The sequence below is a fragment of the Benincasa hispida genome, chromosome 10 (genome assembly GCF_027475165.1).
Source record: "Benincasa hispida cultivar pf3 chromosome 10, pf3_genome.v1.1, whole genome shotgun sequence".
Classification (NCBI taxonomy): domain Eukaryota; kingdom Viridiplantae; phylum Streptophyta; class Magnoliopsida; order Cucurbitales; family Cucurbitaceae; genus Benincasa; species Benincasa hispida.
The window spans coordinates 14,068,955-14,083,778 of record NC_143487.1 but is presented as its reverse complement, the minus strand read 5'-3'; the positions used below and the strand labels follow the sequence as shown (position 1 = coordinate 14,083,778).

The 14,824-nt window shown below is 29.1% G+C and overlaps 1 protein-coding gene across 1 annotated transcript; it reads right to left on the bottom strand.

Annotated features, from left to right (window-relative positions):
- Positions 1-6,176: 6,176 nt before the first annotated feature.
- Positions 6,177-9,344, bottom strand: LOC120088862 (putative E3 ubiquitin-protein ligase XBAT31). Its single transcript, XM_039046306.2, has 8 exons — positions 8,767-9,344; positions 8,606-8,665; positions 8,439-8,510; positions 8,208-8,329; positions 7,991-8,131; positions 7,811-7,918; positions 7,462-7,717; positions 6,177-6,932 (listed from the first exon to the last, which is right to left on the bottom strand). Exons 1-8 carry the CDS (start codon positions 8,944-8,946, stop codon positions 6,525-6,527), a joined length of 1,347 nt encoding a protein of 448 aa, XP_038902234.1. The 5' UTR covers positions 8,947-9,344; the 3' UTR covers positions 6,177-6,524.
- Positions 9,345-14,824: the final 5,480 nt, after the last annotated feature.

Here is a 14,824-nt window from a genome sequence, read left to right as displayed (position 1 = left end):
GAGATTCTTATAAAATATTCTTGACGAATGTGATATAATCATTCTATTCAATATTTGTCGGTATGAGGGTACAAAAATAACCCTATATATCTATATCCTTTTATAAAGAAACTATGATATGAGATTTACTATATATTGATGCTTGGAGCCGAAACTCCTAAAGAGATTTCAAAGACAATAGAATTTCTGAAGAAAGAAATTGAGATGATAAATTTTATCTTAGCTTGCAAATAAAGCATAGAACAAATGGAATTGCATCAATTTATACGTTAAAGATCTTTTGTGGATTATGTACATCATTAAATACTCCTATGGTGGTTTATTCACTCGATGTGAAAATGATATATTATCTGGTCTTAGAAAGATGATGAAGAATGTTAGATCCTGAAGAACCATAAATTTTGAGAAATAAGTGCACTTATATAGTTTGACTAGTTTATAAACTGCACTTTGTAATATTTTTCAATAATTTTGTTACATATATATGATATTCCTCCAAAAGGAGGATATTGGAGTAGAGTTAAACAAATCGTACGTTTTATTTGAGAATTAGTTTACATTGATTTATTTTATTCTAATAAATATAATAATGATCTAGTTGGTTGTGAAGATGGAGGTTAGTTATCTAACCCGTACAAGCAAGATCTTAAACAGGTTACTTAGTACATGGAGAAGAATTTTTATATCTTAACGATCAGTGAAACAAACCATAATGGCTACTTCCTCAAGTCATATTAAAATTCTTGCAATTCACGAGGCTAGTCAAGAATGTGTATGGATAAGATCAATCACTCGGCACATTCGTGGAACATGTGGTTTGTCTTCTTGTAAAAATCTTTCAACAATATTATACGAATACAAAACATCATGCATATCCCAAATCAAAGGAGGATATATTAAAGGAGATAGTACAATACATATTTGACCAAAGCTTTTCTACACTCGTGATCTTGAAGAAAATGGTGACATCACTGTACAACAAATTTGTTCGAAGGATAACCTAGCAAACTTATTTACTAAATCATTACCAACCACAACCTTTGAGAAATTGGTGCATAATATTGGAATGCGACAAATATCAAGTGATGGTTCCATGAGGGGAGTAAATATATTATATTCTTTTTTAGAGTATTACATTATATGAAATATGTATTTTTTTTTCCTTCACTAGGATTTTTTTCCCAATGAATTTTTTTTCCTAATAAGGTTTTAACTAGATATATTTTATATATATAATGGGCATTTAAGGGAGAGTATTATAAATATTATGATAATAGATATCCATTAGATGCTTATGCTTAGTGTCCATTGACCATGTGTCATGTCCTCATTTCTAAAAGTGTTGTTCGTGTGTATCAACATTACACATTGTTAATGTCCATATAATCTACCTCCTACTTGTCAAAGTGCCTATAAATAATGATGTTTGGTAGGTTTTGGTATACACACATTGGACAAAATCCAAAAAAATTGGAGAAAGTAGAGAAATCCACCCTTTTTATTTTATTTACTTTTGTTATTTATTTATTTCATATATTTATATATTATGTTTAATTTATTTTAATATTTATTTATTTTATTATTATATTATATTATATTGGTATATGTTTTCCCATTGTGCTCCTCAAGTTCACAACAATTACCTTTTTCTTTTTTTTTTCCCCCTCAAAATAGCCAATATACTAATTGAATATAATTAGATAAAATATGTTACTATTAAGACTAGATCTTTGTTCGAGAAGAGAACAAAACTGTTAAAAGTGATTTTAAAACTGTTAAAATCATTTTTGTCAGGTTTAAAATCACTCCAAAATCCAACCTTTAATCACCCAAAATTAGTTTAATATTAAATTTTTACATTTTTAAATGCAATTTTCATAAAATCAATATTGGTTTTGAATCATTAAAATCATGTTTGTTAATGATTTTGAAAATAACAAAAATGACTTTAATAATTTCAAAATCACTCCCAAACATACCCTAATGGAGTTACAGGTGGTTGACACCAAATGTATTCTGCAATAATAATTCGTGGTTGCGCACTATTCGACTGTACAATTGAATCTTGATAAGAGCAAGCTCTCGCAGGCAATTGAGAGTGGATGAACGAGGGAAGACTTGAGGTAGTACTTTGTTTAAGGAGAAATTGTTAAGAATGAAATCAAAATCCCATATTGTTTAGAAAAGAAAATGATCGTGGTTATATAAATGAGAAAAAATATCTTCATTGATATAAAACTTTTTGAGTGAAACCAAAAATAAAAGTCACAAGAAAATTGGTTTGATTAATTCTTATTTTGGCATAACTTTTAGAAATCGCCCTTTTTAATTAAATAAATTTTCGTGATTTGTTTCTTCCTAATCTTATAAATAATGGTTCTAATTCCTTTCGAGTTTTTTACTCTAACTTATCTTAATATATTTGGAATAAAGAAGAAGAAGAAGAAGAAATAGGAAATGCCCCACCTATGACCTAACTCATTTTATATGTTTTTGTTTTTTGAGGAGTGATGACTCATTTTATGTATGATTTCATGTAAATAATAAGCTAATAATTGATAATAAATAAATAAGCTAATAATTTAATCACCGAATCTTGATTTGGCCTTTAATCCGCATATGCACATAAAATTTATAGTTTTTTTTAAATGCATTGGAAAAAAAAAATTAATCATAAGTCATATATCAAATAGCTTCTTATATTGTTTTGCTTATGGATTTTAATTATTTGAGACGGAAAAACAAAATAGGAATTTATGAAATTTTTACCATATACGACGTCCGTAAAATTTATAGTTTATTTTAATATATAGCAGAAAAGGTTTAAAAATATCGTAATTGATATGTCTAATAGTTTTTTATATTATTTTAATCATATAATTTTAACTAGAAACAAAATAGAAATTTATGAAATTTTTTTAAAGGTAACCGATGTGATTGTCCATTCAAATATATCTCTACCGTTAGATATTGAGGTTTCATATTTATGGTCTACATTACACTCGTATTTAGATATACCACTTCAAATTCGAGAGTTGTAATGTGGCAAATGATATAATTGTTTGTTCAAACATATATTAACTTTTATATCGCAAATTTTTATATCTATGATCAATATCATATCCATACATCAAAGATATGTCACTTCGATTTGAATAGTTGTATCGAAGAAAAGACGTAACTGTTCATCCAAAAATGTCTCTACCGTTAAATCGTGATGTTTCGTATTTATGATCTAATTCAAACTCGTACACTAAAAAAAAGGTCATTTCGAGTGTAAGTATCTCAACTTGGAAAGAATAGAAATTATGAAAAATTGTATTGGTAAAATGAGGATGTAAAAATTCTTTATCAATTGATAGATAATATAGATTATATTATTTATTTATTTTATTAGTAAATGAAAAGGTTACGTAATTTCTATCATAAATTATTAGAATCAGACTCGTACGCGTCGTTCCTAACTCTTTCCCCCACGTCACTCCACGTGTCAACATCTTCTTACAAACCTGACGTCATAAAAAATGATAACATCCCAATAATTTATTTAAGAGGAGACACCATCACCTGACCCTCCTAAACCCACGTGCCACCCTCATTATTATTTTTTTAAGATTTATATATTCATTTTGATTCAGTTTTAATCTAATACTTTCAAATATTTAATTTTAATTTTTATATTTTTTACTAAATCTTAAATAAGTTAAATTTAAGTTAAAATCAATATTGTCCTCTAAATTTTCATAAAAATAGTAATTTAATCATTAAATTTTGGTTTAATAACGATTTATTTTTTATGCTTTCAATTTTATAACAAATTAGTACGTAAATTTTAGTAGGTAACAATTTAATATTTAAACAAAAAAAAAGGTGGTCTTTAGAATTTCAAATTTTTAACAATTTAGTATCAAACGTAAAAGATATAATCAAAATTAAAAGTCAATTTTTATTATTTTATGATGTTGATTTTGTATTTTGTAAAAATATTGAGTTTCTTATTAGTTTATCAATTTATACATATAAGAAATCTCATTAAGTCTTAACCCTAATGTCTATAATATGAACTAAATTATTAAAAAATTTAAAATACAATGACTAATTTGTTATATAATAAAACTTAGGGACTAATTACTACAAAAATGAAAGTACAAGGATTAAATGATAATAAAACTAAGTTCATAGACTAAATTATTACTTCTATGAAAATTCTTGGACTAAAAATAATTTGTAAGCTTAATTAAAAAAATAAGTTAAATAGTAAGAATAATTTCCATAAAATATAAATGTGCAAATATATTTTTTAAAATTTATAATAAAAATACTAATAAGTTATAAAAAAAAATTGAAAATTAACAATAAAGACAAAATTTAAAATTTAATAAAAGTACATAAATGAAATTCAACATTCAAAATTACCATAACTAAAATTGAACTGCTCAATATTTTAAGAAAAGTCGTTAGAAATGGCTCCTCAAGTTTTCATCTTTCACATTTTATAAAAAATCGTTACAAAAGTTTTTCTCAGTTCATCTCGCCCAAGATCATCCATCAAGATATTTAACTTTTTTTAACCTATAGATTGTTTTGGGTTTTCTCGATCAAATCCCAAACAATTAACACCTCTATCCATTTTCATAAGCATTATACCATCTTTCCAAATTCAAATTTTGCCAAAAAAAGAATAATAATAATAATAAGAAAAGTTTGGGAGATATAAAGAATCTTGTGTATTTCAGGCAAAATTAACATCCATATGCTATATATTTGGACTTTCTCGGTGAAATCTCGGGAAAAATTAACACCGAGATTTTTTATGTTATTCCAAATCTTAATTTTTTTATTTTATTTTGCTTTATTTGCAAAATTTGACCTTTTGTAATATTTAAAATTTACAGTGCACTTGAGATGTATTTGAAAATTCATAATCAATAAATTTATTTGTAAATCTGGAAGTTCATATAATTGTGAAAACAAAATTTAGGGTATAAATTTGAAAAAATATGTAAAAATTTGATATAATATTTTTTAAAAATAATCGGATTTGGAGAAAATTTAATATATATATATAAGATTTGGAAAGATTATATAATATTTGAAAAAAATAGTAGAATATCGATGTCAATATTGCTTGAGATTTCACTTAGAAGACCCAAAACCCAAGAAGCACAGATACAGATACGGATACGATTAATTTCTAAAAAGTAATATACGGATACGTTGAAGATACGTTATATATATATATATATGTGTGTGTGTGTATGAAATTCTTATAAATAAAAAAATTCCAAAAATATTTACACTTTATAACAAAAAATTTCATAAGTGTTTTGTACTTTTGAAACTTTTTGCTTTAAAATGTAAATATTTTTAAATATTTTTTTATATTTAAAAAGACCCATATATATAATGTCTAATTAATTGCTATAATACTTATTTTAAGTTAGATCAAAGTAATTCAAGAAGAGAGTGAAAACTTGAAAAAAAAATCCAATAACGTCAAGTGATTGTTGAACGACTGGAGTAGACGGTAGGAAAGAAGTAGAACATAAAGAATGAAGTTGGGGATGAAGGGGTGTGAATCATGATTTAAATAGTGAGAGAGAAATGGAAGAATGAAGATTCGATTACGTTTCGGGTTTTTTTCTTCAATTTTTTATTTTTTTATCATTTTTAATTTATTTTGTTTTGGATTGCTCAATTTAAATGAACTTTTATGTTTGAAAGCGATTTTAAAATGGTTGAAATCACTTTTATTATTTTCAAAATCACCGTGAAGTTTGCTTAATCCTTCAAAACTAATTTAAAGTGTGTTTTTGAGTAATTTAAAATAAAAATAAAAAATCAAATACTTCAAATCACGTATCAGACACGTATCTACCACATATATGGACACATCCATATCATAATACTGATTCTCTACACAATTAGAAGTATTTGTACTTCCTAACCCAAAACCATCACAAAGTTAACTTTTTAACTAATGGATTAGATTAAAAAAATGAATTTTAAAAAAGCATACTAATTCTAAAAAATAAAAAAGACTTATAATGCTATTTCTGATCATTTCCCATATTTTAAGCTTATTTTAATCTCCATCTCATTCTCACCCAACACATTGAGTCCTTGACTTGTTCAACTCGGTCCCAATATCCCCTATCCATTCAAGAATTCAGATATTTATTTCTTTTTAAATAAATAATCTCTCTCATTCTTTTTTTCTTTTGACTTTTCAATATCAACTTAAACAAATCATATTACAACTAAACATGACCCACAAAGATAAAAAAAAGTCACCAACCCAACTCATTTCTTTGCTTAATATCTCTCTTATTTCCCAATTCTACAAGCAACTTTTTTTTTTTTTGGCTTTTTGGTTTTTTTTCCCACTCTATATTATATTATGTATTGATAGGGACCCGACATTAAAAGTCAAGTAATTGAAACCTTTTGATTTGTTTGCAAATGCGGGAAAAGAGGATCTTGGTTGATAAAAAAAAGATGGTATGATTTGCCATTTCCACCTATTAACCAAGCTTATCAACTGACTGATCCTCTTCTGCAGCTATCCGTCCCGAGTTCCGGCCACCACCGATCTTCCCAAACGAGCTCATCGACGACAACCCTTTGAAGCTGCTACTGCCACCTTCACTGAAGTTGTGGGACTTCCTTCCCTTTCTCTGCTTGGAGTTATTAGTTTCGTGGTCGTCTACTTCTTCCCTTGTTTTAGTTTTTGCAACGACCAAGTGTAGAATGTTGCTTCGACAAAACGGGCAAACCGGAGGCATCAGGCACGCCGTGGTTGGGTTCGGTTTGCTGTGGCAGCAAAGGGAAAGAGTGCATTGAGCACACATAACATGGCCACAGTTTTGGACTTCAATTGTGGAAGCTTGCTCAAAGCAAATGGAGCATAACTCTGCATCTCCATCACTGATCTGCAAAGAAGTCAAGTTTCCCAATACATAAAAGATCTCAAAAGCACTTGAAAATCTCACCTAATCAATGGGATGACAGAACCATACCAGAAACTCAAGCAGCAATACAAATAATTTAATTCAAAAGCTGAGAAGTGAAGAGAAACTGATAATTGAAACTGCAGATAATGGGACCATTCATCACGTGTCTTCTAAGAGCCTAAGTTGAAAAAGCTCTCTAAGAAACAAATGACAAGTCTACATTACATCAGAGATGCTTTCAGACGTAAAGTGAATGCCTCCAAATTGGGAAAGCAATACCACTAACAGTGTGGAGGGTTCAAAATGCTTCAAAATCTTATCAATCACCATAACATTGTTTCATTACTACCTATGATTTTTAACTCGAAAATTCTTGATTTAAACGCAACTCTATAACGTCGAGTCAAAGAGTGAGTCATGACTTTTCAAATACCGAATGGCTGCCGTGTTTGAAATCCACTTTAAAAGTTAAAGACATTCTTTAATGACAAAGGAAACTCTTGATTACCTCAGACAAATTGTCATCCACTGCATCAGAATGTGATGGAGAGGGAAGTCCATGAGAATTTGTCTTTAAGATACTCTTCTCTCTCTCCCTGTTAGCCTCCATTAGAGCTTGTTCTAATAAAGCTTTTGCTTCTTGATTAAGCTCATTGATAAATTTCAAGGGTGATGGCCAAACAAGTGGCTCTGTGGATGAAGGATTCAGCAAGGCTGCACAAGTTCCATGTCTGTGCTTCATAGCAATTACATAGGGAATTCTCCTGTACACAGAAAGAAAGATAAGCCTGGACTTAATTAGCTGATCAATATGCATTTAGAGCAAGATTATGATGTAAATTATTATGTTATGATACCCAGTGGAATCTCTCTGAAGACGATCTGCCCCCCAAGCCAACAATTCCCTGATGCAATCCAAGGATCCCCCACGAGCTGCCAAATGAAGGGGAGTACTTCCTTGGCATCTGTTCATAGAAATTTGTCAAATCCAACTTTAAATGAAAGAAAGTTAAAGAATACTTGATATAGAAAAATACCCATATCCACCGGTTGAAGCACTAACAAGAGCTCCATTATCCAACAGAATATGAATGCATTCGGGTCTCCTTTGACGAGCTGCTAAGTGTAAAGGGGTTGCTCCTTTACCATCTCTAATGTTCACAAATCGTACAAATCCCCTATTTCAAAATAAGTTAATCAATGATTCTATAATGAAAAGTAAATGGGTATTTGTTAAAACGGAGCAACAAATACCAGGAAGCAGCAACAGGGCTTGATTGAGCTGCAGAAAGAATGGCTTCTAGACAATCAAAATGACCATAATAAGCAGCATAATGCAAGCAAGTTCTCCCGTGAAGAGAATCAAACTTTAAAATCTGAAAAGATTTATACCCTAATTAGTAATAGTATATTTTCAAATCAAGGTTTTGTGAAAACTAAAAAGCAAAAAGATATGGAATCAAGAGATGGAATTCGATTCTATACATTTGCTCCAACTTCAAGGAGTTTCTTCAAACAAGAGATCTTCCCATGCATTGCTGCCAACATAAGCGGAGTCTAGTACAAACATTCACATTCAAGAATCAAAACCCAGTGAGAAGAAACAATTCCAAAGTAACTGATAAATTCAAATTAAAAGAAGAATCCCTCACCTGTTTGTGACGATTCAACAAATCCGGATTTACAGATCGTTCCAAAAGCAAAGAGAGGATCTAATAATGAAAAAACAAAACGCAAAACTCAAAATCCCCAATCAATAAACCAAAATAGGTAACGAAATCCAAATCAAACAAGCAAAAACACAAGAACAGACCTCGATCTGCCCATTAGCAGCGGCAAAATGAAGCGGAGATTGACGATCATAGAGAGTGGTATTATGCAACAGAGATGGATCGTTCTTCAACAAGACTTGAACCATCTCCAAATCCCCACACTGCACAGCACTAAACAATCCATTCTCATGACTCGCACTGCAACTCAGCCCCTGACCCATCTTCTTCCTCTGCTTAAAACGCTCAAAACAGAGCAGAAGAAACTCAACAGAGGCCGCCGCCGTAGACTCCGACCTCCATTAAAGAACCCCTTTGATCAGAAATGGAGGGCAGTGCCACGGAGTACGAAGAGGTCCATTAGGACCATTACTAAATACTATCGCTTATGGAGTCGGAGAAGCCTGAGGTTTGGGAAAAGAGAGAAGCTGACCGTACTAGAAAGGGCAGTTGAAATGCTGACTTCGGGCAGGGATCAGATATTTTTCGGGCAGTTAGATTCCTAATGTTGCGCAATTGGGCAACAAGTCAGATACAGATATTGATTAATTAATTGATCATAGAGTATTTTTCTTCTTAATCTTATACTAATTTTATTTTTTCATTAAATTAGGTGATGTTTGTTAGTAAATCAAGAAGAGCAGGCTTTTGTGTTTAATAATTTTGCTATTTTTTTATTGTCAGTTTTCTGACAATATTGAGATAATAATTTAATAGGACATGTCACATTTGTAACCCTCTTTAGTTTGGTAACTTTTTTTTGTTCTTATTTTTTAAATCTAAACCTATGAACACTATTTCCACATCCAAGATTCTTTCTTTATTATCTACTTTTCAATGATGATTTAAAAAATCAAACTAATTTTTTAGAATTAAAAAAAACTTTCAAAAAGTTGTTCTTATTTTTTAGAATTTGTCTAAGAATTCAACCATTGTACTTTAAAAAGATACAAATCATTGTAAAAAATATGAATAAAATAGATTTAATTTTCAAACACAAAATCTAAAAACCAAAATGGTTATTAAATAGATCCTTAATTTTTAGTTTTTAGTTTTTCAAAATTAGGCTTATAAACATCTCTATTGTCTCTAAATTTCTTATTTTTATTATCTATTTTTATCGATGTTATAAAAAAATCAAGTCAATCTTTTAAAACTAAATTTTTTTTTTTTTTTTTTTTTTTAAAGACTAAGGTTCAACTCTTTTACTTAAAAAAAATGTAAATGATTGTAAGAAATTGAGAGAAAATAAACCTAATTTTCAAAAATAAAAATTAAATGTTACCAAATGGAGTCTTAATTTTTTAGAAAACAATGGTCAAATTTTTATTTGTCTTTTTGAGAAAATTGAGATGAATAATGCATTTTCTTGCACTTTAATTGGAAGAAATCATCCATTTCAATTTACTTTTTTTCGTCATTGTTAGGAGGCCTGCTATGCCAAAAGCGAGAGAAACCCCATCCCTCTCTTTCCTTTTTTCGTCCCCATGTCGCCACACGGGAGGGACACGGGGATGTAAAAAAGGGGATCCTATCAACTTGTTCGGACCTTGGATAATAAAGTCATGAGCTTAGTCTTACTTCACTGTCAAGAAACAAAAGAAGACTTCCATCTCCAAGTTTAACTCAGACATAGCTCACTTCTTTTTGGGTGTGAAGCAGTGTAAAACCAAAATACCCAACAAGCATTAACTATCCCTGAAAAGGAGGTGTGTACCCAACAAGCATTAACCAAAATATCCTACCTACGGCTACCTTGTTATGACTTCACTCCAGTCACTAGCCTTACCTTCGGCATCCCACTCCTTGCAGTTAAGGTAATGACTTCGGGCATGGCCAACTCCCATGTGTGACGGGCGGTGTGTACAAGGCCCGGGAACGAATTTACCGCCGTATGGCTGACCGACGATTACTAACGATTCCGGCTTCATGTAGGCGAGTTGCAGCCTACAACCTGAATTGAGGACAAGTTTTTGGAGTTAGCTCACCCTCGCGGGATCACGACCCTTTGTCCCGGCCATTGTAGCACGTGTGTCGCCCAGGGCATAAGGTCATAATGACTTGACGTCATCCTCACCTTTCTCTAGCTTATCACCGACAGTCTGCTCAGGGTTCCAACCTCAACGGTTGGCAACTAAACACGAGGGGGCTTAACCCAACACCTTACGGCATGAGCTGACGACAGTCATGCACCACTTGTGTCCGCGTTCCCGAAGGCACCCCTATCTTTCAAGAGGATTCACGACATGTCAAGCCCTGATAAGGTCCATTTCCATTCCAGAGTTTTTATGTGTTTCCACATCCCTTCGAGACCCCGAAAAATGAACAACTTTTCTTTGGAACACATACAAGATCGTGTGGGCCACCGTCAATTCCTTTGAGTTTCATTCTTGCGAACGTACTCCCCAGGCGAGATACTTAACGCGTTAGCTAAAGCACTACACAGGTCGATACGCACAGCGCCTAGTATCCATCGTTTACGGCTAGGACTACTGGGGTATCTAATCCCATTCGCTCCCCTAGCTTTCGTCTCTCAGTGTCAGTGTCGACCCAGCAGAGTGTTTTCGCCGTTGGTGTTCTTTCCGATCTATACGCATTTCACCGCTCCACCGAAAATTCCCTCTGCCCCTACCGTACTCCAGCTTGGTAGTTTCCACCGCCTATCCAAGGTTGAGCCCTGAGATTTATAATTTTCTTTAGATTCTTAGGTTTCAAAAGTTTGCAATTTTAGTTTATAATTATTTTTAATTAAGTAATAAATATTAACGTTAAAGGATTATAATTTAAAGATTAAACTAAAATTGAACTCAAAATTTAATGTCTCTAAAAATGTAACCTTTTGAAAATCTAAAATTCAAATAAAAAATAGATCTAAAATTTAAGAACTAAAAAGTTTTTTTTTCTTCTAAATAATAATAATATTATCACTACAGAAAATTTGAATTCGAGACCAAGAATTTTATCAAAGTTCATTCATCGGTCCCTGTTTTTTATTATTATTTTTTTGTTGGCTTTGATCTTGAAACTAAGATGTTTATTTTATTTCTTAAATTTGTTTAAAGAAATATTTTGGTCATTTTGTTTTTTCTACGGTCAATTTTTGCCACCTTAATTGCTCAAAATTAAAATAAACAAATAAACAAAAGGCTAATTTAATCCTTTAATTCGACACTTATTTGATTTTAATCGACATACTTTTAAGTGTTCAACTTTTAATTATTTACTTTCAATAAATCTTAAATTTAATACATATAATTTTACTAAATCTTAAATCTATCCATTACTTTTATTTTATTATTGATTTTTTTTTAAAAAAATTATCCTTCAGTATGTTCACAAAAAATTAGAAAAATGTTGACGTAATATATTTTCTTGCATAAAAATTATTATTATATTTAACTAATCTTGATTTAAAAAATAACTTTAAAACACTAAATTTAAGATTTATTGAAAATATATAAACTAGAATTTACTATCAGAAAGTACAATGACTAAAATTGAACAAATCCTAAAGTACAAAGATTAAATTAGTACTTTAAAAAAAATCATGCCCAAGTTCTTACTAGTTTAATCTCTATTTTCTTCCTGAACTTAATAAATTTCTAAATTGATTTATCATATTTAAATTATAAATGTATATTTAATAAAATCCTAAGATTTTAATGTGTAGTAAATCTGTGAATTTTTTTTAAAAAGTTAAAACTTTAAAGTTTGGAAAACAAATAAATACAAACTTCAAAGTTCACTAACTAAATTTGTAATTTAATCAAATTTTATCTCATGATTTCAATCAAATCCAACACATGCTCTAACCTATACGAGCTAGATTATATTTAGTTCATTAACTTAAACAAAACTAAGGGTTTATTTGGTAACTATTTGATTTTAAATTTTTAGTTTTTAAAAATTAAGTCTATAAACACTACTTTCACCTCTAACTTTATTTTTTTGTTATATATTTTTTACCAATACTTTTAGAAACCAAGCCAAAATTTTTAAACTAAAGAAAAGTAGTTTTAAATTTTTTTTTAAAAAAATATGACTAAGAATTCAATTTTTTTTTTAAAAAAAAAATGCAAACCATGCTTAATTTTCAAAAAATCAAAAAATGAAATGGTTACCAAATGGGACCTAAATAATTTTAGGATAAAATTAAGGTTAAAACAAAAATTAGTTATTTTACGAAAGAGAAGTATAAATACGAAAATTGTTTATGTACGTATTTATGTGACTATTAATCAATTAATTGAGATTAAAAAGAAAAGAATATGAACAGAGCATATGTATAGCATGACTCAACAACTTTATTGCGTAAATAGCACGATGATAAACAAGTTACACCGCTATGTTACATTATTTTTGTGCTTTCTTTTGAAATTTGATACACACTTTGTTTTAATTCATAGTATATGGTTTGAATTTGTGAAGGTTACCTACTTTGAGAGAGACATTACATTTTAGTTTATTGAAAAGAAGAGAATATGAAAAGGAAATGAATAGGCATGCTAATTCTATATGTGACTCAGCAAATTCTTTTGTAGCATGTGCTTACAATTTGTCAAGGTTATCAAATTTGAGAGTTTGATTAGTACTCCTTTAAATATTCTCTTAAAAATATTTGTAAAATGGTTAAAAGTTAGTCTAAGCTCAACCACGATTTTCTTGTATTCTCTTATTTGAGGTTAGATGTTTAAATCTCCATCTCACAAGTCACGCCACTTGAATAACATTAGAAATAATTTTAAATAAATTTTTTTTAGATACATGATTATTTTTTATTATTTATAAAAAGTTAAAATATCATTTTAATATTTGTATCTTGATATTCCTTTCATTTTAGTTTAGTAATTTTAAACGTCCAAAATTAATCTATACACTTTAAATAAATATTAAAATTAGTACTTATTGTTAGTTTGAAGTTAACTTTAAAAAAAAAAAAAAAAAAAAAAAAAAAAAAAAAAAATTGAAATATAATAATAATAACGGTCTTTATTCGAGATAAGACGTGGTGTGAATTTCTTTCCAAAATCAAAGCAAAGATAATAGATACTAAATTTGTTAAAAAAAAGTTAACCATAAAAAATAAAATAGATCAATTTTAAGATTTATTGAAAATACAAATGATTAAAGATAGAGACTAAGGTATTGAAAATAAAATTGTAAAACTTTAAAGTAAATGAATGAAAACAGTATTATAATTTTTTTTTTAAAAAAAATATTTATTAAAAAAATAATAATAAATAAAGAGATTTTTTACTCATATTTTTTTTATTGTTAAAATCTTGTTTAAGTTTATTCCGTCATTGACCTTCAAAATGTTTATTTAATCTAAGTTTCTATCTTAATCTTTGATTTTTTTTTTTAAATAATCATTTTAGTTGTTATATAATTATTTCATTTGATATCCACTTCTATGGGTAGAGCTATATGGAGAATAAGGGGATGGTCCCCTAAATTTTTTACAAAATTTCAACCAATATTAATCATAAAATTGTCGTGGGTTTTATTTTCATTCTTTGTTCAGCATCTTTTAAAAAAAGATTTATATAAAATTTAAACGATAGGTTAAGTCATTATCGGTGGCTTTTTAGGGGGAAAAAAATATTTGATACTATATATTATTCTCTTTTTCATGTCTATACATATTTCTTACTAAAAGTTTAAAATTTTATTTTAGACTATATATTATTCAAATATTGATTTTTTTTTCCCTTTCTAAAATATTCTTTGAGCACAACAATTAGAGAATGGAGATTTGACAGTATCAAATTCTATGTACATCAAAATCGATTAATATAATATACTAAAATAAAGAGAGATTAAAAAGAAAATAAAGGACCCATAATCGATTTTTTTTAAAAGAAGTAGACATTGATATTTTCTCAACATTCAAATAAGTACGAAGATTAAAAATGTACCTAAAATAAAACTTAAACCATTATTAAAATTTATGTTTGGCCTCACAACTTTAAGTTTTTTGATTTTCTCCTACACATCCTCAATGTTCATCTCTAAACCTTCCATGATTAATTTGTTAAAAAAAGAATACAGTCTGGCAGAGTAGGAATATAAGCCTAGAGCCTATAAAATTTGCTTTTTCTC